Raw genomic sequence first — 22849 nt, 5'->3', positions numbered from 1 at the left:
TACCTACCGACCCTTTTTTTACTGTTACTGCAAAGCAAAATATTTTTAAGGATGGCCTTATATAAAATTATTATTTCATTTTCATTTATTTAAACATAGCAGATGTCATATTCTACAAAGTATACTTAAAAATGAAAATAGGTAGTTATTGTAATAACCATGACGTCATTGCAGAAAAACAACACAAGTATAGATACTGAACTTGACCTAAAGGTGCCCAAGCACCTGAACACACTCTTTGAAGCGTCACGACCGATTATAAGGCTAAACATGTGTCCTATAGAAGAGTTTATTCAAATGCAAGCTATTTGTCAGACTGAGTCATGGTCCAGCCCTCGGGTTGTGACGTCACAAGGCTGGTTCAAGGCGGACGTGTAGGTATGAAAATAGAGGAACAGCCACCGGCGCCATGCGTCTCTGCTGCGCTCTTGGGGCAAAATCTGCAAAGAATCGCTTGATTTTTCTGCGGTTGTATTGATAAAGATTAAAAAGAGACAGTTGGACGAACCGCCGCGATGTAGGTGGAGCATTTTGTGTCGGTTTTGGGTTTGTAACTTGGACACGAAATCGATCCAGAAGTACAACAACAGCTGGTGTGGAGTCATGGAAGTACATAGGAGAGAAGGAGAAGGAGCAGATCCAGACCAAGATCGGCAATATTGTGAGCTTTGTGGTAAGATGGAGAACCTTATGAAGTGTGGTCGGTGTCGCAGTTCTTTCTATTGCAGTAAAGATCACCAGAAACAGGACTGGAAGAAGCACAAGCAGGTTTGTAAGAAGGCCGAGGTCTGTGCGCACCTCCAGCAGCAGCAAGCAGACTCGGGAGAACTTTCCCGAGCTAACGTGGAGATCGAGAAGGACTCAGAACCGCAGGAGAAACAGCAAAAGAGCAAAACACTGAGCTGCACGGTCTCAGAAAAGTCCAACGGATCTTCCAAAGCGCACAGGGACACCGGAAAAAGTGCACCTGAGATCCAAGGAGCTCCTGAACCACTTGGTGAAGATCTGTCCAACGGGCAAATAATGTCTCCTCAGCAAAAACTAGCAACAGAATATATAGGCCCGTGTATGAATAAACATGGAATTTGTGTTGTGAACAACTTTCTTGGTGATGAACTTGGACTCGGTGTCTTAGAAGAGGTTCGTCGTCTCTATACTTCTGGAGAATTTACAGACGGACAGTTAGTCAGTCAAAGAAGTGACTCGACGAAGGACATAAGAGGTGATAAGATCGCTTGGATCGAAGGAAAGGAGCCTGGATGTGAGAAGATAGCAGTTCTCATGAGTCGCATGGACGATGTTGTCCGGCACTGTAATGGGAAACTGGGAAACTACAGGATTAATGGACGGACAAAAGTAAGTCCCGGGCATAAAGCGTACAGTTTCTCTGTAATAGTGTACACTTACACAGAGTGGTGCTTTCACAGGTATGTCAATGAACGTAGACTACAAAATATATGGGTTTAGGTCTGTTAAATTCCTCTAAGGTGGAGCAGTATGGGAGAATTGGGCTGTCTTTAAGTTTTATATTAACACCAAGGAAAACTGGCAATTACCAAGTTCAAGATCTTAAACGTAATCAATAATAGCACACAGAAATCATACTCAAATCAGCTCAGGGTGTTTTCTTTTTATGAAAATTACTTTGTTTTCACACTGATCAAATTATGTGAACCAGAGATCTGAGCCTACTCATGTTGGTGGTCTGAGAACGGTTTGCTTTAGATGCATATAATGAGTTATATTTCTTGCTATAATGTAGGTAGAAAAAATAATAAGTCATGGATCGGTTACCGGTTGAAACGGACAAAGTGTGAAACCGCCCTCAAATAGTGTCGATTCTGCGACGTTTGCTGTGAGCAGTGTCTTTAGATCAACATCCACACATGAATTATGGGCATGTGGTAGACTATTGGTTAAGGTGTTGGGCTAAGGAAGTTGTGAGTTCGAGCCCAGGTCCACCAAGCTGTCACTGTTTTTGCCCCTGTACAAGGCCCCTTAATCCTCAATCGCTCAGTTGTTTAAAAATGAGATGATGTAAGTCGCTCTGGATCTAGATAAGGGTGTCTTCCAAATCTAAATGTAGGCATCTGCTTTAAATGTAAACGTAGGCGTCTGCTTTAAATGTAGGCACGGAGACTCATTTTTTGGAAAAACTTCTAAGCAGATAAGTAGATGATATAGTGACCCAGATGTTGTGCTCTAATGAGAAGGAACAAATTTGTTTACAGCAGTGTTCAGTATTATGTACTGAATATTTCATTCCCAATTTTGAAACAAACAACAATGAAATGAACAAATGAAGTAATAGCTGCACTCAGAAACCAGCCTGATCTAGTAAATTGAAGGCTCTAGGCAAAATTCAGGAGTGGAAACTCTGTTTTTCACCCATGCCGTAGATACAATGCTTTTAACAGTCTTGGTTATTCGTTTCATAAAATGGCATGGTGACTGATATGATAATCTGTTGTTGAATAAATGATAATATAATAAACAACGCTTTAGACGTATTTTTTAGTATTATTTTAGTTGAGTAACAGTGAGCTTTGCTTGTTTAGCAACATGACTAGATAACACTAGGGTATTCTGGGAACAAGGATAGCTTAAGTGTGATGGGTTTTATTGGTTTAAACCCTGGCACTCTACTATAGAATTCAGTTATTGTGATACGATCGAATCATATAACAATTGCAAATAAAACAGCAAGGACAGTTCTTTTCTTTTTGCTATACATTGAAGACATATGTCTGTGAGATTAAAGGATGAATATGCCATGGGTAGATCAGAATTTCAGATTTAATTTCCTGATATTTACATCCAGATTTGTTAAACCACTTATATCATGGCACTTTTGATTTGAACCCCCCCCCCATTTAAAGTGATCAAAAATATCAGAACATTTGGCTGACGGTTGTTACTTGATGTCCTTTTAAATTGACCGTTCAACGAACGAATAGCTCTAAATGTCTGATCTTGACTTGAAGCCTGGGTAACTCCAGTGAAGACTCCAGCATTTGTTAAAAGGTATAAACCAACATGAAGACCAGTGAGTTCTCTATGGGGTAAATCAGAGACGACACAGAAACATTGCAGATAAAGATAATACAATAATTTGTAATGTCCTAAAAAAACACTGGTTTACTAACAGCCAGAAAAGGTTGGCCAAGGAAAACATCAACCTCCACAGGAGAGGGTTGAAGAAATCTAGAGGACATACCACAAGATGCAAACCACTCATCAGCGATAAAGAATCTGAAGGCCATACTAAAAATACAAAATCCACAAAATTGGCTCCAGGAACAAAGATAAACCTCTATGAATGTGAATTAAAGACAAAAGTATGGAGAAAGTATGTATCTGCTGAAGAATGTTGGTGGTAGTGTCTTGGCTTGGGCTTACATGGCTGCTTCTGGAACATTCTCATTAATCTTTATTGATGATGGAGCACATGATGATAGCAGCAGAATGAATTCAGAAGCCTAGAAACATTCAGTCTAATCAGGAAGAACTTCATCATGCAGCAACACTGGCACTCGACACAGCACGTCATCAGTGGTAAAGGGGAAGGTTTTAATCTGGACGAGTCCTTCAGCAGACCTCCTGTGCTTGCATACGGAGTATAACCCAACTGAGTATAAAGAGAAACCTCCAAGCAAACATCATCTTGAAGAAGCTTCTGTTCAAAACTACTGAGGAAGACCGCAGCAGTTTCGTGATGTCACCGGATCCCCAGCTTGATGCCGTTATCAAGCGCTACTTACTTTAAATTACTTTGACACTTTATCCCAATACTTTTGCTCACCTAATAAATGGCTGATTTTAAACCAGGAGCAGATATCAAGCACTCTTAAAGGGTTAAGCGATCAGTCTAACAGAGCTGTCAACTGTCAAGCAGATGTTCTGATATTTTAAAGCACTTGGGACAACCATCAGATGCTGGGTTTCTTCCCTTGGGATGTTTTTCCAAGCTTTTTTCTGCTGTGGTCCTACATCGTCTCGGGACGTTTCTTTGCCTCTAGCATGTGAAATGAATGCTCAATTCAAGTCTGAAGTCAGGTGATTGACTTTCACGGTACGTTCCACTTAGCCTTAACTATAGAATTATACAATATACTTTTTATTTATTTAATTTTGTCAAACTCTAATGTGGTCTTCCTGTTTTTGAGGTTTACTAATGGTTAGCTTTCCTCAAGGTATCTTTGTGTTCATGCTGTCCTGCAGTTGATAGTAAATGAACAAATAAATTAGACAACAGACTCTTTCTATATGCAAAATGTGGTCAAAAGTGTGGTGTAATTCCTCCAAATTACAGCGTTCAGGTCTTTCAGCCACATCCATTGCTAAAATAGCAGAAATCGGCTGGAGGATGCTGAGACAAATACTATTTTTTTTTTTCTAATGCAGTCTTTCCTTTCAGGCAATGGTGGCTTGTTACCCTGGTAACGGCACCGGATACGTCCGGCACGTGGACAACCCTAACGGAGACGGGAGATGTGTGACGTGCATCTATTACTTAAACAAAGACTGGAATGCCAAGGTGTGTAAAAATCACTAGACAGGACCAATCCCATATGAATAATGGCTTTAACATCTTACAAGAAGTTTTACAAAACCCAAGAAACGATAATATGACCCAAGGCGCATTTGCTATAAATTCAGTTTCCACTGAACCTTCCAGTGTGATTCTGAATGACGGAGAACTTTGGAGGTGTTCACAGAACTGTGGTTGTCACGTTTTCACAAATCACAGACAGGTTTAATGATTAATGATTCTAATTCATGGAAAACTTGGATGCCTTGTTTTGGTTTTCAGGAATCGGGTGATATGACGTTAGGGACATAAAGCCTGGGGCTTAACCTCCAGGTCAAGCTGAATAAATCGGGCCAACAAGCTTATCACAGAGGCATGTAGAGTTCTCCTGATGTGGGGTTGGTGGGTTTTTTTTTTTTTGGCACACTAAAGGGAACATTTAGAAACTCATTTCAGTTCAGCACACTTGGACTGGAGACTTTCAAGCTTCCTGTGAATTGCTTTAATATCCTGTATGTTGAGGAAAAACGAGAAGAAAGGTCTTAAGGAATATTGTACACGCTGGGATTCCACCTGATGCCCAACCCTTAGAAATGTAAACAATTACACAATTAGAAAGCATTTTTGTGTTTGGACACATAATAAAGAAGAAGCAGAACCAGAACATAACCAGTGGAGTTTTAGTGCTTAAAGCTTTAAATACCTAATAATAATAATAATAATAATAATAATAATAATAATAATCAAAGAGGTGGGAAAATGATTCACACTTGCAGATCCTGAGAAATTCAAATGATCTGGAAATACACAAACTTGAAAGGCTGCAAAAAGGAAATGTTGATGGTTACGTTAAAGAATCAGATGATTTTTTTTTTTTTTTAATTAAGTGGTTTTATGTATGAGATAATAAATAGCACTTAATGCAAATTCAACACACACACATGCATGTATCTATTTATAAAGTGCTTTACAAAAGTCTTCAGTCTCAAATTAGAAAATGATTGTTTCCAGCACATAATAAGTTAAAAGGACGTAAAAAATGAAAAACGTTGCTTGCGTACTACATATTTAACCCCTTGGTGTGGGCGAGAGAGAGAGAGACACAAATATACATGAATATTCATACCAAGTAACAATGATCCTTTTAACCACAGTGCATGTTTTTTTTTTTTTTTCTCCCACACTTTAAATCTCACTGTATAATTCCCCTTAAAATTCTCTTTCCTCGCAGGAACATGGCGGCATCTTACGGATCTTTCCGGATGGCAAAACCCAGTTTGCTGACATTGAGCCCTTATTTGACAGACTGCTGTTTTTCTGGTCTGATCGACGGAACCCACACGAGGTCCAGCCTGCGTACACCACTCGGTCAGTGACCATGGCAACTGCAAAGTTAATCTTAGTATCCTCACTATTTCATACATTTCGTAAAGCAGCGGTTCTCTGCGTTTTTTCCAGCCGTGGAGTTCATTCTGGAGTGTTTTTTTTTAATGGTCTACACTACACCTTTGTGTAATATTTAATGTTAGTCACGTATTCTTTACCATTTTACTTTACCGTCTTCTGCCTCAGTGTCGGAACGCAACCAGAGAAGATTTTGAAATATTAAAGAAAATTTCCATAATATTGGAAATATTTTCAAAAACAATCCTACAGACCCACACGATTCCATCATGGTTCTACAAGGCTTCTGTGGAGCTCTGAGAGACACCGCAGTAATCAATACTCATGTCGTTCTACATGAAGTCGCTGATGCGATGTGGTGAACTTTCTCCACAGGTACGCCATCACCGTGTGGTATTTCGACGCTGACGAGCGAGCTCGGGCTAAAGAGAAATACCTGACTGGTGAGACTCGTACGCAATGGCACAGAAATCTAGACCCACATTTCTAGTCTAGTCCCACATTCGTTGCTGATCTGTATATAATTTATCGTATATATCTTTATTGCACTTTTCTCCCATTAAAAAAAAAAATTCTCGATACATCTGACTCTTTAAGGTGCCGTAGAAAAGGTGGGGAAAGTGGATCTGAACCGGTCGTCCGAGCCGTGCTCACTGATCAAGAGTTGAACAAACCTGCCGAACGGACAAGACGACACGGAACTGGTGATAACCTTCGGAATGTGTTTTTAACCTGCTGCTTGAAGACATAAACCGACAGAGAAGAAGGACAGAAATGACTGCACTGAGCTCGGACGGGATGCGGCCATGCGATAATGCTGCACTGCATGAGCATGTAGTGTTTGCGCTGCGGTCCGGCAATTCGTTTGTAAATGGAATCAGTTCTCCGACAGCCCGATGTCGCCAGCTCTGATTTTGCGATGGCTGCAGACCTGCGAAAGCTTCTCTGTGAAAGTACGTGTTCTAATCGGGCCGTCTCTGATGGCAGACTGTTCGGTCTTCTCTTCATGATCTGATGGCCTCTTGTGGAGTTTCACTTCTCTGAATTTAAACTCTAGTCGATTGATAATTGCGGCATCAGCTTGTAGTCGCCAGTGAAATACACAACGATGTTCTCTAATAAACACACGCGCAATTGGGCAGAGTGTTGAATCAGATCAGACATGTCCTTGTCCTTTTAACTTGGACCAGATTTTATTTCCACACGTTTTTCATTCATTCATTTGTACACATTCACGTATCTGTATGTTTTTATATGTAAAAGATCTACACAGCAAAGAAAGAAAAGAAACCAACTAAAAACAACGTTTTTGCCCGTGCTTTTCCGTAACTGACAACTGATTTTTTTTTTTTATATATATATATATCAACAGTTAACATTCAGAAATTCAGCCATTTACTAAAAAAAAAAAAAAAAAAATCTGAATTTCATACGTTAATATAATCACCTTTTTTAATCCTAATACTTTTAATTGGTGATTAAAATCTTGTTAATAAAAATCTGTGCTGTGGATGTGGGTGCGGTTTAAGAGAAATAATGCAGCTGTTTTTAAAATGACTTTAAATCAAATGAAGAGTGTGTGCATGCATGGGAGGTGATGATCTGAATCTTTGCTGGTTTTTTTTGTTTTTTGTTTTATTTTTTAAATTGTACAAATCTAAGGTTTATTACTGAATTTTTGATTTATCTGGTGATTAAGTGCAGGTCCTGGTTTTTCAGGAGCATGACAAGGAAGAGGTTATTATTATTATTATTTTAAAGGGAGAAATAGTTTGCGCTACAGCGGTCTATTAAAAATAAAACCAAAAGGAATGACACACTGAGCGAATGCCTCTGTGGAATTAGAGGACTTCTTTCACTTTGTTTTAAAGGTTCTGAAAATTTTAACAATAGCATGGTGTTGTCTGGAAACGAGTATTCTATCGTTTGTGTGAACAAAGGCTCAGTATTTCAGGAGGCAGGATGTGGTGCATGAGACTGATTGTAATGAACAGGAGATTAATGAGAACATTGATCTCCTCCTGAGTGAGAACGCTGGCAGCTAAAACTACTGAGGGACAGGAAGGAAGTAGTCATCCCCATGTTTGCTGTTTACTGTTGTAGCGCCTCTGTTGGTACATGTCTGGAAAAGGATTTTGCTGCCTTACAGCTCCAGGGTCCAGAGGTTTGATCCTGACCTCAGGTTACATTAGTTTCCTCAAAAAACCTGCAAGTAAAGTGGAATGGCTAAGAATAATTGCCCTTCAATGTGAATCAAAGTTTGTGCGTGCAAGAGTGAGTGTGCGTGCGAGCGAGAGTGAGTGAGTGTGCGTGCGAGCGAGAGTGAGTGAGTGAGTGTGCGTGCGAGCGAGAGTGAGTGTGCGTGCGAGAGTGAGTGCGCGTGCGTGCGAGAGTGAGTGTGCGTGCGAGCGAGAGTGAGTGAATGTGCGTGCGAGCGAGAGTGAGTGAATGTGCGTGCGAGCGAGAGTGAGTGAATGTGCGTGCGAGCGAGAGTGAGTGAGTGAGTGAGTGAGTGAGTGAGTGAGTGTGCGTGCGAGCGAGAGTGAGTGAGTGTGCGTGCGAGCGAGAGTGAGTGTGCGTGCGAGCGAGAGTGAGTGTGCGTGCGAGCGAGAGTGAGCGTGCGTGAGAGTGAGCGTGCGTGAGAGTGAGCGTGCGTGAGAGTGAGCGTGCGTGAGAGTGAGCGTGCGTGAGAGTGAGCGTGCGTGAGAGTGAGCGTGCGTGCGAGCGAGAGTGAGCGTGCGTGCGAGCGAGAGTGAGTGTGCGTGCGTGCGAGAGTGAGTGTGCGTGCGTGCAAGAGTGAGCGTGCGTGCGAGAGTGAGTGTGCGTGCGTGCGAGAGTGAGTGAGTGTGCGTGCATGCGAGAGTGAGTGAGTGAGCGTGCGTGCAAGAGTGAGTGAGTGTGCGTGCATGCGAGAGTGAGTGAGTGAGTGAGCGTGCGTGCATGTGAGAGTGAGTGAGTGAGTGAGCGTGCGTGCAAGAGTGCGTGAGTGAGCGTGCGTGCGTGAGTGAGTGTGTTCGTGCGAGAGAGCGAGCGAGAGAGAGCGAATGCGGGTGTGCGAGTGTGTTGGTGTATGCGCGAGAAAGCAAGCGTTTAAGTGCGAGTGTGAGACAGCGTTTGTATTTGAAGTTGATTGAGATGGATAAAATATAACAGCAACTGTTCCAAGTATATACATGTATAGTGTCCACTTTAATAGCCGATCAGGTGGCAGCGGCACAACGTGTACAGAGATATGAAGCAGCAGTCTGATCTCTCTGCCTTTAACCTGACTTTCGCACGCAACAATCTCTAAAGTTTGTACAGAATGGTGCGAAAAACAAACAACATTGTGTGAGCGACAGATCTGTGGGTAAAAATAACGTGCTGAAAGGAGCGATGAGAGGACAATGACCAGATCTGCCAGGGAGGATACAGTAGCTCGTATTCTCAGATAACTGCATGAATGTGCGGGTGCTCCTGTTAAAGAGGACAGCGAGTGTATCTTGATAACGAATGGCCCTTGTCATGCCCTCATACAGTACCGTATTGTACACACAGGTGAACGTCTCTTTTTGTTGTATTAATTGTAGGTGAGTCAAATGAAACCCTTTTAGAAATTGTTTATTTCACAGAAACGTCGCAAACTCATTTTGTCATTTTTTTCTTCCTCTGCCTTCTGTGAGCCTTCGGTCTCTTTCTCTAAACTGTCGCACTTTTAAGGCTTTCATTCGACTCATCCGTGGATTTTAAATCCGATGTATGAAAGTATTTGTTTTACCGTCTGCATATTCAAAAAAATGATATTTTAATATAATTTTTTTTGAGATTTTTATTTTTTTTTTTTGGCCAAAACTTTTGTGATGTACTTAAATACCGTTTAGTTGATGGAAAAGATTATTATAATTTTTTTTTTGCTGCTGTAAATTTGTAAGGCAGTATTCGACAGATTCTAAAGTTTTCACTGGTTATTTACGGTGATGACAAATAAACTAATAAAAATAATAAAAGAGCTTCTTCTCTCTGTTCAAAATAGTTATATAAGTTAACTTGATTACAGCGCACACACGCACGCGCACACACACATTTTAGACATTTCCACATGGGCTGGTTTGAGTTTTACAGAAAATCTCCTGGGATTTTCTTACACACAGCAGTCTCTAGAGTTCAGAGGAAAAGGACCAGGGCCAGAACTAATAGAGTTTTTCCTTGTGATGAAATTTTTTCTGTTCCCCTTAAAATTAAATAGAAGATCCTAGTAAAGATAAAATTTATTCATAAAGCATCTTAAAACATCTTTAAAGAGCTCATAAGGTCCAAAAGTGACGTTTAAGAGTTTCTTTTAGGAGAAAATGTCTGAAAGGTGAAGAGGGAGAACTGTGTTGTATACAGTATTTAATAATTATAGTGAGTTAATAATATAGATTAGATCGTGTAGGGATTATTTTTGTGACCATTCATATTAGAGATAAAATCTCAGACACAGCGCAAAAATTACATTAAATTACATCTTCTACTGTTTACATTTACATTACATTTATAACATACAACTGTTAGAACATCTATAATATGAACATAATCCCTACACGATATATTCTCAAATATCTTAATATAGAGACAAAAGTGAAGGTTTATAATAGACCAGATTCATTCATTCATTCATCTACCGCTTATCCAAGCTACCTCGGGTCACGGGGAGCCTGTGCCTATCTCAGGCGTCATCGGACATCAAGGCAGGATACACCCTGGACGGAGTGCCAACCCATCGCAGGGCACACACACACACACTCTCATTCACTCACGCAATCACACACTACGGACAATTTTCCAGAGAAGCCAGTCAACCTACCATGCATGTCTTTGGACCGGGGGAGGAAACCGGAGTACCCGGAGGAAACCCCCGAGGCACGGGAGAACATGCAAATTCCACACACACAAGGCGGAGGCGGGAATCGAACCCCCAACCCTGGAGGTGTGAGGCGAACGTGCTAACCACTAAGCCACCGTGCCCCCCTAAGAGACCAGATTTTAATCTATATTTTTTTTATTAGACAACCAATCACAGTCTTTAAAAGAATGTGTCATACCTACTAACAGGTTAAGCCCCGCCTCCTGTCTAAGATAAAAAGTTGTTGTATTGTCGTTACTCAGAGTTGCTCTGTGATCTGAGGTCCTGAATCATTCTTAAAATAATATTCCTAGTTAGAAATGTTTAAGCCAAGTTAGGAGCTCCCTGAGATCATTCTTAGAGTCTTTATGAATACAAGGCCCTAGCTTCCAGGAAGGATTGAGTGACTCGTATAAATCAGTCTGTACAGCCGTGGTAAGCAGAAAAGCATCTTGGCGTGCACAGAACATCAAAAAACCAGGTGGATGAGCTGCAACAGCAGAAGACCACATCCTGAGATCCCAGGCTTCACAGTAGGATTCGTTAAATTTATTCCATTCTAATTGGATTTTCCTTCTCGTTGCTTTACTCGCAAACGTTTCGGTCCTGGATTCCTAAATGTGCTATAAAGATATTAAAAACCTTTTTGTATGACTGCAGTATGTTCTAGAACGCATCCTGAATAATAAAAAAAGGGACTTTCTTTTTCTACATAAAGTTTTTTAATACCATATTGACAAAAAAAAAAAAAGGTACTACTGACGTAGCATTATTTATATACAAATTAGAAAATAAGGACTGATGTATTTTATTTGGGGAAAAAAAATCTAATAAAATCATACTTATGTATATAAAAGGAATCACAGAAAGAAACGAATCTATAACAAAATGGGTTTTGTGAATAGTGACTGGAAATGCAGGTTGTTTAAAGACTCGTCACTATAGAAAGCGTTCTTGAAGACTAGTCGAACAGCCGAGCAGACGGTACGATGGACTTCCTCTTCGGTCGCGTGTGTGTGTGTGTGTGATATCGGAAGTCTGCTGATGAGCTTCAGAAGTCCAATGGAGCCATGAGGAGCTGAAGTTCTCTGAAAGTACTACCGTGTCGACCCACGTGTTCTGCACGGTTCTTCACTACGTTGCTGAGGTTCTTCAGCTGCTTGTAGCACGTCTTACACTTCTGAAGCCTGAGATGATGTGACAGCAGAGGCTGAATATTTACATGTGGTAATCCACACAGTGGAGTGTAGAAATGTTAAGGAGAGATACACAAACCTCTCCTCTCGCGTAATATCCACTCCGACAGAGGGGGGGGCGCTCAGCGTGTCCGAGATTAACGGCCAAAAGCGCTTCAGAATTATCTTTAACGACGTGCATCCGGTCTGGATGTAACTAGGGAGCAGAGAGAAGACCAAGGACAGACATGAACTGCAGAATTTATTAATAAATCTCTTAAAAACTCTCTCCAAGTGATTGCCCTATAAAATCGACCGTCTTGCAGCACCAGAGATGCTCTACACTCACCATCCGCTTTATTGGGAACACCTGGGAATACACTCACCTTTCATATTTACTCTGGAGTAGCTCCTCGAGCTGGGGCAGAATGGACATGCATATGTCCAGTTTCCAAAGTGACCTAAAGATTCAGATTTTAGGTCTCTAGATTATTAGCAGTACTAGTTGGTGTAATAATACTGATTCCAGTGTTAACCACGTCCAGAATTATCGGCACTATCGGTAAAGATGTAAGAAATGTTAATTAAGGGTAAAATAAATAAATAAATAAATGGCAGAAATCTAACCTTTAATTAAAGATGTCTTCTGAGCAAAAAGAAAGAAAGAAAGAAAGAAAGAAAGAAAGAAAAAATAAAAAAGTCGTTATCAGCATAGACCTATACAGATCCAGATGGGACTCCATGGAGTATAAGCAGTAACAGTATAGTCATTTTAGCGGGAAGAAAACTGATTTGGAATGCTAGTTGCTCCATCCACTGGGAAACGGTATCACTATGGAAACCACTAACAGGACACGGACGCATAGATGAGGTCATATCACAGCGACTTTAGACTTAATAGCGTATGAACGCAGCTTAACTAACTGTTTCTATTCTTTACTAAGGGTGCCAATAATTCTGAAGATGACCATATCATCAAAATAACGATAACGAATGTTCTATAATGAAGGTGAGATTTTAAAATCGGGGTGTGTATGCTTACGGTTTGAGGTTGATTATATTGAGGATGTCCACCACGACGGACGTATCGTTCATGGACGTAGCAGAATTGAGTGATAACTGAAATGTAAAGCAGTGTTTGAGAGATTGGTTATCTCATGTATGTCTAGTGTATGTAATAAACGCTAACCTTGATGTCTCCACTAGCCCAGAGAGCCCGAACGATGTCCAGGTTTTTGTTTCTGCTCGTCAGCATCACACACATGGTGCCATGTCCTTTTCTGATCTGACTCAACGCCTCATCGTCGGCAGTGACGCTGCTTTTTTCGCTTCGCCCGTGCTCGTGTACACAAAGACACACACGACTGACTCACAAAAACACAGAACTTTGTGTACAAAGACTTTCAGAAACAGAATGTCACACTTACTTGTAAAATGTCCCCGAAAATAAGGCTGAGTGGCTCGACGAGCGGGGACGGGCTAACGGCTAAACTAGGTTTGACTTTGGATGTCGTGACAACGTGCCTCGAGACTGATGCCGCTACCACGGAAACTGGCTGAGACGGCGCTGTGGCCGTTACCGTGGAGGAAGTACAAGCGGCCTTGGGCTGGACAGACACGTACGAATGAAATTCTATAACTTCGCAGAGCTGAGAAATACATTTAGTTTTGATATTTTATAGGCACATACTTCAGCAGGCAACGTAGTCATGACTTCTTCTGCTATATGGGGCTTCGCTTGGAAACTTTCTAAAATCGATACAGAACGGTTAGGACAAACAAGAGCGGCGTCATCAAGACTATAAACGGCCTTCGATAGGAAGCAGAAAGAGACTCACCATCTACAAGTGGTGCAGGGAATGGGTCATTCCTTTTAGGAGGGGTTCGTGCTGGTCAGAGAAAAACCAGACATAGAGAGAGAGAGCGAGAGAGAGAGAGAGAGAGAGAGAGATTGGCTGATTGGTAAATGATTTAAAAAAAAAAAAAGTACAATGTAGTTGTCTCACAGATAGCATTATGGGGCTGAAAGATCTCTTTATAATCATCTGGGTTTGTGATTTCTGCTCTGCTCTCTTCATCACGCTCATCCTCGCTGCTGGGACTCTGCCTCTCGCCCTCAACAGACTTGTCTCCATCTGCGCTCTGTTTCATCCTGCAGACAGAAACTCAGCTGTACACATCTGTAACTTCATAATCACACACAAGCGAAATCAACCCATAGATCATTTATACGAGACACTTATACTAGTCACTTATACAAGTCACAAACGAGTGAATGTTGTAACTTATCTTTTTTGTAATTAATAAAAGCATGAACATATAAACCCTATTTTTTACATGATATTATATTATAATGTTGGTCTAGGCACAAAATAGAAATGAGACAAACTTCTGTCTGCTGCAGGACGTGGAAGGCCGTTCATAGTTGCGCCTTAGCGTCACTGCTATAGGAATGGGATCGGCTTGTGGCTTGCCAGTTTGTTCCTGGACGACTTTGGATTTCTTCACTCGATCCAGATCCACGACGTGCAAGCTCACGTTCGTCTGGCTGCACGACACTCCGATCTAACAGGAATAAAAACATTGATGTAGAAAAAGAGCAGACATTTAAACACTCTTTTAATGATTAGCTCAAAAGACTAATAAGCTCAGCATACTTTGATCTCTAACGGCTAGTAAACACCTTGCTCCGGTCACAGGTTGATAGCAAATGCGTGTTAGTATCAGAGGCTTATTTTGTCATTTTAATTAGCGGAGACAAACATAACAATCAAAATGTTTAGCAGTAACGTTCGCTAGCTAAGCCAGCCGCATGAGCATATGGCCCCTAATTTACAGTATTTCGTACATATTTTTTAACAGCAACCAACATATTACTGTGTACTAGAATACCAAAGGAATATATTTTCTGGAATATATTTTCAATGATTTTAACACTTGCCAAAGGTTTTTCCAAAATTATTATTATTATTATTCCCTCCTAAAATGTGATTTTTATAGCACATTAATAAATCTGTCCTCCGTTTGTACACTTTTTTTATACACGTTCTGAATCTACGTAAGCATTTCGGACACAATCGGTCATCTCACAGACTTAAGAAGTACGTGTGTGTGTATAAACTTCGTAAACATGTTCAAAGAAAAACATGAAATTAGGGCGAGTTACTGACCATTTGGCTGCTACAGATTGCAAAGTCCAGCACTTTGCCCCAGCCTACGGGGACCACGTCAAAGCAGCAGTCCGGCTCCCAGCCGTACACACGCAGCATGTCGTCCGAGCCGCTGTATAAACAAACACCATCAGGACTGAACAACAGACACCTGCAAGAGAGAGAGAGAGAGAGAGAGAGAGAGAGAGAGAGAGAGAGAGAGAGATCAGATCAGATCAGATCAGATCGATATTGCACTTTTAAAACTTTGAGCACAATATAAGACCACACCATCTACAGATCTGAATAATAACCTTCCAGATGTTTCACCTTCCGATGAGCCGACCATCTTAAATTTCTCCAAATCCCATAACTTTATGGTCCTGCAAAAAAAAAAAAAAGAAAAAAAATTCAGTTATATAAACCGAAAATGTGCACACAAAGCTCACGATATGCAAATATCCGTAGAGCCGATACTAATTTTTGGCTTAACTACACAACTATCTTCTAGAAACTAAAGAGTTTATTTTTTCATATCTTAGAAGATTTGCTTTTACTGAAGGAAATTAAATAGTTTTAAAGATAAGATTAAAGGTGCTGTAGTATTTCAGCCGAACGCCTTGGTGTCCAGGCTGGTTGCTGTGCAGTTGTTATGTAATGCTTGGTGGTTGATAGAGTGTTAATTAAATTAAATAAACAAATAAAAAGGGGGATAGGAAAAGAAAGAAAGAAAGTTTGTGTGCCCCAAATGGTATAGTCGTGCCCTATTCTACCTCATTGTGTAATATAAACAGTGTGAGTGTTGTGTACAGTGTCCATAACACATCACACACATACTTAGTTAAGCACTTGGTTGAGTTTAATTAGTCTGTAACTTGTGTTAAGTTCAGTTTCCTTTTCATTATAAGTGAAATAAAATTTCTGATTCTCATTAACAATCTCATGGTGGCCAGCTGTCCTGTGCCTTTTCTAGAGAAATACAGGCAAGCCTGATCCCAGGTGCAAATAGCTTCGGTTCGAAAATATACCTTTTGCTTTGCATCTTAACTGCATTCGGTCATTTTGTTGGTTAGGTTTGTTTATTATGGCGCACTGCAGGTAAGCGAGTAATGTGTTTCAAACAGCATGTTGACGATAAAGTTCCATGCTCATCCTGTTCTTCATTGGTTCTCAGACGTACTGAGTTACATTCGGTACCTGTCAGCGCTCCCGGAAGCCAGAAGGTATTCGTTTGGGTGAAACTGGACGACTGAAACTGCCGAGGTGTGTGCTGTGAATTCTGTGATCATCTTCCCAGCCGTTAAATCCCAAAGCTAGAGTAGGGAAAAATAAAAGCATGATAAAAAGACACAGAATCATAATAAATATCATTTGTAAGTGATAAATAAAAAAGTGTTCTAAGTGTTCATTCTTGCCTTTATTGTGCTGTCATCACTGGCTGAAGCAAGCCACTTTCCATCAGGGCTAAAGGCCAGACAACGCACTGCTTGAGCATGACCCTGCACATTAGGGTAAAAAAAGACAAAGATTTATTACTGACAGAGAAAACAAACCTGAAATCAGGAACACGGTAGATTCATTTTTTGTTCAAAATAAGCAGTTTTTTTTCTCAACTCACAAAGTGATTTCTACATGAAACAGAAGTATTGTTTGTTTACTCTAATTTGCTACTGGACACAATTAGTTCATCTGTGTGTCACGTTCATTCAGGTGAACATGAACACTAATTTATAAGCCTTACAGACAGCAGCCAACAGGAAACGGTACATCTGCACACAAGCTCACAAGACGGTGAATGTTTACTAGTAAAGCGGTACTTTTAGCGGAACTTAGTAGTCAGCTGTTTTTAGTTACAGTGGAATTCCATCTGCTGTCGTTGAGGTTTTAGACTATTGGTTGTAGTTCAGTGACTCTACAGCATTATTATTATTTGGTATTCATTTCAACCTGTGTGTACAGTCATCTTAGATTTGTTTTGTTGTTGTTTTTTTACTGTATGTAACAAGTGGCTCACCTTATACCTGAACACACACCCTTTCCTCCTCAAATCCCATAACTAGAAGAAACAAAATGCTTTTTAATGTACAACACAAACATTTTTATTTTTTGGAGGTTATAAAGTTGACATGTGGAAAGGATAGATGGGAAGCATGTGCATCTTATTGTCACCTTAATGATTGTATCCATGGAGCCCGAGGCCAAGTATTCCCCAAACGGATGAAAGTCGACACTGCAGATATTAGCCTTGTGACCGGGCAATGTCCGAAATACTGAAAACAAGGATAACATGGTTACAAACACACACACATTTTTCCACTATTCTGATGTCTGTGTGCGGGAGTGGGTAAGGGGTACAGGCTAGCCTAGAGTTTTGCTCTATATCAAAGGCACAAAACTCACTTTTTGCAGCTTCCAAGTCCCAGACCCGCAGAGATCCTGACTGAGATCCAGCTACCACCTGCTCCTCAGAGGTACTGAACTGAACACATTCCACTGGGCTCGTGTGGCCCGTCAGATTCTACACAAACGGACACAAAGGTATCAAAAATACCAATATGACAGTTAACAGACCTATCCTATCCTTCAGCACTTCCGCTCATGTCCTCTACCATAATGCAGTTCGGTTTGTTGACAGCCCAGATGTTGACTTTGCAGTCATCTCCTCCTGTAGCCAGCAGGCGACTTGACGATTTACCCAACACCAGGGACGACACGTTACTCGGGTGGGCCACCACATCTTCTAAAGCATAGCAGAAATGTTCCGTATGAATAAAACATGTAAGATCACACACACCTTTACAACATAATGAACTCTCAAATAAACATATTATTCCTTTAGTTGACCAACGATACTCACGCAGCTTCCATGAGATTTTCTTGATGTTGGACGCAGCCATTGTCAATACGACAAAAACCTCACTGTAAGGTAAAGAACTAAATCACAATTTACTAATGGTTTATTTGTGAGATGATAAGTGAGCACTGAATCGATTCTCTGATTCAGTTCAAGTGTCAGAATGACTCTCTGGTTCGAATCATCTGTTCTCTTAACAGTTCTAACAGGTTCCTAATAGATAATTCTTAATGATGTGAATTCTTCATTATTCAGACGAGTCTTTTGGTGGTTAAACGGTACATGGTGTATATTTTCTAGTCCATGATCTTAGCACAGCAGCTAATTTGACTGTTTACCTGGCAGGTGGTTACTGATGCTAATATTCTGCCACACATATTACTTTACAGAACAAATAAAACACTTAACAGTTGTTTTGTACCGAATTACTAAACCGGACCCTGTTACGAAGACATTAAGGTAACTTCACTTACTGCCTTGTTTTGTTTTGTTTGTGGCATCTCCAGGGCTTACCTTAATAACAGCGTTTCTGATTGGTTCCTCCAGACACAGACTCGACCAATCAGCTGTCTGAGTCTTTGTGAGTCGAACCGGGACCTTTCTGTTGTTGTGCTTGAACAATACACTAATGAATATGATGAATTCACTCAGCTCGAAAGCGGCTCGGTGAAAATGCCAACTAAACGAGCAAAAGCAGTATAGCCTGAGAAACGGGCATGGATGCAGACGTGACAAAAACTGTACCGGCGTTTGATTCGTTCCGTTAAAGACATGTGACCAATTACGTCAGACGGGTCGCCTGCACAAGCAACCACGTGACAGCTTTAGAGACGAATTTAGAAGAATCACTCTCTCACACTCATTTTCTACCGCTTATCCGATTAGAAGAATCAGGTTTATTGGCCAAAGGTGTCGACACACACACGCTGTTTGTGACTCTGAAAAGTACATAATTAACACTCAAGTACATTAACACTATACTATACATTTAGCTTGGACTATACAGGGCTCTCAAGTTTTGAAGACAGGCAAGAGTGACATATTGTATGACATAAAATATTCCAAAACAATATTTGAATTAAACAAAACATATTAAATTATAAAATGCAGTGCTGGTGGTTAGTAGCCTCATTTTTCTGAGATTTAATTTATGATAAATTCATTATTTTATAAAATGTCATAAAACCGGGGCCCCCCGGCACCATCTCAGGGCCCCCAGTTTGAGAACCACTGGCCTAGACTACATATTCTGAGCAGGTGTTGTCAGTGAACCGGGGCCCCCTGGCACCATCTCAGGGCCCCCAATTTGAGAACCACTGGCCTAGACTACTTGTTCTGAGCAGGTGTTGTCAGTGAACAGAATGTAATACTGTTGGCTAAGTTAACAGACACTCATGAAAAACTGATGCTGATTATCTGGGAAACAGCAGTTATTCTATTTTATTATTATATTCTCTAACAGCAGTCAACATGTCATTGTTTGTGTCAAACAAGTTGTGAATTTGCTGTAATATTACAACAGGAGATCATGACTTACTCTATGCTTGCAGCTCCAGTGATTTTCTCTGAAAGAGGATGATGCTGAACAATTCCAGGATAAGCTTTTTTCATTGGTTGTTGCGTTAAATCTTACCCAGATACAATAGTGCTATTTTCTGATTGGCTATTGTGTAGCCTCTTTTTTTGATTGGCTGATAAGTGTCAGGCTCGTTTAAGAACTCCAGGGGAGATACACTTGATTCCTGCCCGGTTCCATAGAGAGAGCGGTGCGGACAGTTGCATTTTGGGCACTGCGGCATATTAAATATATGATAAATAGTAAGTTTTTCTGCGTGAGAAATACAATGTGTGGCAGGAGAGCATGACAGTCACTCATTTCGGTCTTTTGTCACGCTCTCCCGGCACACATTGTATTTCTCAATGCGTGACACTTGAGAGCCCTGAGACAATACAGACTACACAAGACAAGACAATACAGACTATACAAAACAATACAGACATAGATAACATTATACTATACATTTAGCTTGGACTATACAGGACAAGACAAAACAGACTATACAAGACAAGACAATACAGACTATACAAGACAAAACAAAACAAACTAGACAAGACAAGACAGACTATACAAGACAAGACAAAACAGACTATACAAGATAAGACAATACAGGCTATACAAGACAAGAAAATACAAACTATACAAGACAAAACAATACAGACTATACAAGACAAGACAAAACAGACTACACAAGACAAGACAAAACAGACTATACAAGACAATACAGACTATACAAGATAAGACAAAACAGACTATACAAGATAAGACAATACAGACTATACAAGACAAGAAAATACAAACTATACAAGACAAAACAATACAGATTATACAAGACAAGACAAAACAAAACAGACTATACAAGACAAAACAAAACAGACTATACAAGACAAAACAAAACAGACTACACAAGGCAAAACAGACTATACAAGACAGGACAAAACAGACTAGACAAGACAAGACAGATTATACAAAACAAGACAAAACAGACTATACAAGACAAAACAGACTAGACAAGACAAGACAAAACAGACTATACAAGACAAGACAATGCAGACTATACAAGACAAAACAGACTATACAAGACAAGACAATACAGACTATATAAGACAAGACCAAACAGACTATACAAGACAAGACAATACAGACTATACAAGACAAGACAATACAGACGAGACAACACAAAACATACTATACAAGACAATACAGACTATACGGGAAGACAAAACACACTATACAAGACAATACAGACTATACGGGAAGACAAAACACACTATACAAGACAATACAGACTATACAAGACAAGACAAAACAGACTATACGAGACAGTACAGACGATGTGATACCATATAGACAGTATGAGTATAAAATATAAATACAGAATATATGACTGATCAGTTATGTACATAAATTGAGAGAGAGAGTACATTGTAGTGCAAATAACAGTATTGTGCAATATTATGCTTTTGTACAATATACAGAAGCAACAGTAGTGTGTGTAACATACACTGAGGATGTGATGACTGACAGTTCTGATAATGCAGTACTTATAGATATGAAGCAGGGAATATAATTATGGTGAGTTTTTAATCAGGGTGATTGTCTGGGGAAAGAAACTGTTCCTGTGTCTGGTAGTTTTGGTAAGCAAAGCTCTGTAGCTCCTGCCAGAAGAGAGGAGCTGAAAGAGGATGTGTCCAGGGTGCGAAGGGTTTCTGGTTATTGTATGGTACAATCACAATAGTGTTATCGTAATATTGTCTGAACATACAGTATTTACACTGATCGGTGCTGTTTCTGTCCATTGGCTCTTGTGTATTGTCTTTTGTGTATCGTCTTTTTTTTCATTCATTCATCTTCTACCGCTTATCCGAACTACCTCGGGTCACGGGGAGCCTGTGCCTATCTTAGGCGTCATCGGGCATCAAGGCAGGATACACCCTGGACGGAGTGCCAACCCATCGCAGGGCTCGTCTTTTTTTTGTGTATCGTAATTTTTTTTTAGTCTTGTCTTTTGTCCTGCACTGTCTTTTGTCCTGCATCTAGGACTACTTACTAAGTCCTTAGCTCTGCATTTGTTTTATGTAACTCCCTGGTCCTGGAGAAACGTTGTTTCATTTCACTGTGTACTGCAACAGCTATATATGGTTGAAATGACAATAAAAACTTCTTGACTTGACTTGACAAGTCCTAGGGAGTGGGCAAAGGAGCACTAATTGTTTTTTCTGCTGTTTTTACTGTGCGTTGCAGTCTGTTCCTGTCCTGTTTAGTTGTTGTTTCAAACCAGATGGTGATGGATGCATGTGCACACTACAGATTACAATGATTGCAGTGTAGAACCGCATCAACAGCTCCTGTGGCAGACCAAACTTCCTTAATTGACCTCCTATTTCAGGTCTTGGGAAATGGTAGTGCCCAGAAACTTGAAGGTCTCCACACATGACACAGGGATGTTGGATATTGTGAGGAGTCTTTCCTAAAATCCACTATCATCTCCATAGTTTTGAGGGTGTTTAACTCTAGGCTGTTCTGGCTGCACCATAGCACCAGCCGCTTCACCTTCTGCTGGTATGCAGACTCGTCACCATCCTGGAAGAGACCGATGAGCGTAGTATAATCGGCAATTTTCAGGAGTTTAACGCAAACCCTGGTGCTAGGACATTCGAGCTAATAGTGTTGTCTATCTACTAGATGTTGTCTGTGTGTATTAGTGTTCATTCAGCTGCAGGTGTCATCCCACAATCCTTACAATTCATCCCAAAAGTGTGGGGGAACACCTAGCTGGGATTTGTTTTCCATATAAAAAAAAATAAAATCCCAGCTGCAGTCGCCACTAGAAGCTGCACTTCATCAATTCGGCCACCAGTGCAGTTTCTGAACACTTTCGAGGGGAAAGCTTCAATACAAAAAGTCTTCTATTGTCAGGGGCAGGTTCAGCCATCATGGGAGATCATCAGTATGATGAGTCTCTTGAGTCTCTATGACACTAATGTTCGACAAAGCTTTTCAGACACTGAGCATCAGGGCAGGCAAGTAACACAAAATATGCAAATCCTCCACCCTGAACTAGGATGTATTTCGATTTGCTTGCTGTTTGCTTAAGCTCAGAGTCTGACCATGGAAGTTTCCAGTAGGAGGAAGATTATTATAGTAAATCAGGGATTCATTTTTTAAGTTAATCGTACTTAATCCCAGAAGGCCAGGAAGGAACAAGTTTAGAGGCCCGAATCCCAACAATATTTATCTTATTTAAACTCAATTTCTTATTTTTTTCTCACTTTAAAGGAGTGGTTATAAACAAAAGGTGATTTTTTTCACAA

At 40.5% G+C, this 22849-nt stretch overlaps 2 protein-coding genes across 3 annotated transcripts; one reads left to right on the top strand and one right to left on the bottom strand.

The window, feature by feature from the left end:
- The first annotated feature begins 355 nt into the window (after positions 1 to 355).
- Positions 356 to 9921, top strand: LOC132850857 (egl nine homolog 1-like). Its single transcript, XM_060877405.1, has 5 exons — positions 356 to 1356; positions 4418 to 4537; positions 5763 to 5899; positions 6311 to 6378; positions 6533 to 9921. Exons 1-5 carry the CDS (start codon positions 604 to 606, stop codon positions 6601 to 6603), a joined length of 1149 nt encoding a protein of 382 aa, XP_060733388.1. The 5' UTR covers positions 356 to 603; the 3' UTR covers positions 6604 to 9921.
- A 1652-nt stretch (positions 9922 to 11573) lies between these two features.
- Positions 11574 to 18722, bottom strand: katnb1 (katanin p80 (WD repeat containing) subunit B 1). 2 transcript variants are annotated; one of them, XM_060877403.1, is made up of 20 exons: positions 18491 to 18722; positions 17981 to 18042; positions 17733 to 17863; positions 17524 to 17641; positions 17293 to 17393; positions 17138 to 17179; positions 16539 to 16622; positions 16321 to 16436; positions 15438 to 15506; positions 15145 to 15295; positions 14364 to 14539; positions 13981 to 14126; positions 13813 to 13863; positions 13665 to 13723; positions 13402 to 13581; positions 13164 to 13313; positions 13017 to 13093; positions 12361 to 12435; positions 12075 to 12191; positions 11574 to 11986 (listed from the first exon to the last, which is right to left on the bottom strand). In XM_060877403.1, exons 2-20 carry the CDS (start codon positions 18018 to 18020, stop codon positions 11851 to 11853), a joined length of 2019 nt encoding a protein of 672 aa, XP_060733386.1. In that variant the 5' UTR covers positions 18021 to 18042; positions 18491 to 18722; the 3' UTR covers positions 11574 to 11850. The 2 variants fall into 2 exon arrangements, with proteins under 2 accessions (XP_060733386.1, XP_060733387.1); XM_060877404.1 differs by lacking the exon at positions 18491 to 18722 and adding an exon at positions 18451 to 18484.
- Between the last annotated feature and the right edge of the window lie 4127 nt (positions 18723 to 22849).

Source organism: Tachysurus vachellii, chromosome 1 (genome assembly GCF_030014155.1).
Source record: "Tachysurus vachellii isolate PV-2020 chromosome 1, HZAU_Pvac_v1, whole genome shotgun sequence".
Taxonomy (NCBI): Eukaryota; Metazoa; Chordata; class Actinopteri; order Siluriformes; family Bagridae; genus Tachysurus; species Tachysurus vachellii.
This window is presented reverse-complemented; position numbering and strand designations above follow the sequence as displayed.

Excerpts from the sequence above, each read along its gene's own strand:
- LOC132850857 (XM_060877405.1), top strand. The coding sequence starts at position 604 with ATGGAAGTACATAGGAGAGAAGGAGAAGGAGCAGATCCAGACCAAGAT. Across the intron at positions 5,900-6,310 it reads CAGCCTGCGTACACCACTCG|GTACGCCATCACCGTGTGGT; the intron begins GTCAGTGACCAT and ends CTTTCTCCACAG. Across the intron at positions 6,379-6,532 it reads TAAAGAGAAATACCTGACTG|GTGCCGTAGAAAAGGTGGGG; the intron begins GTGAGACTCGTA and ends TGACTCTTTAAG.
- katnb1 (XM_060877403.1), bottom strand. The coding sequence starts at position 18,020 with ATGGCTGCGTCCAACATCAAGAAAATCTCATGGAAGCTGC. Across the intron at positions 13,864-13,980 it reads TCAGCCCCATAATGCTATCT|CACGAACCCCTCCTAAAAGG; the intron begins GTGAGACAACTA and ends TTCTCTGACCAG. Across the intron at positions 12,192-12,360 it reads CTCCAGAGTAAATATGAAAG|TTACATCCAGACCGGATGCA; the intron begins GTGAGTGTATTC and ends TCTGCTCCCTAG.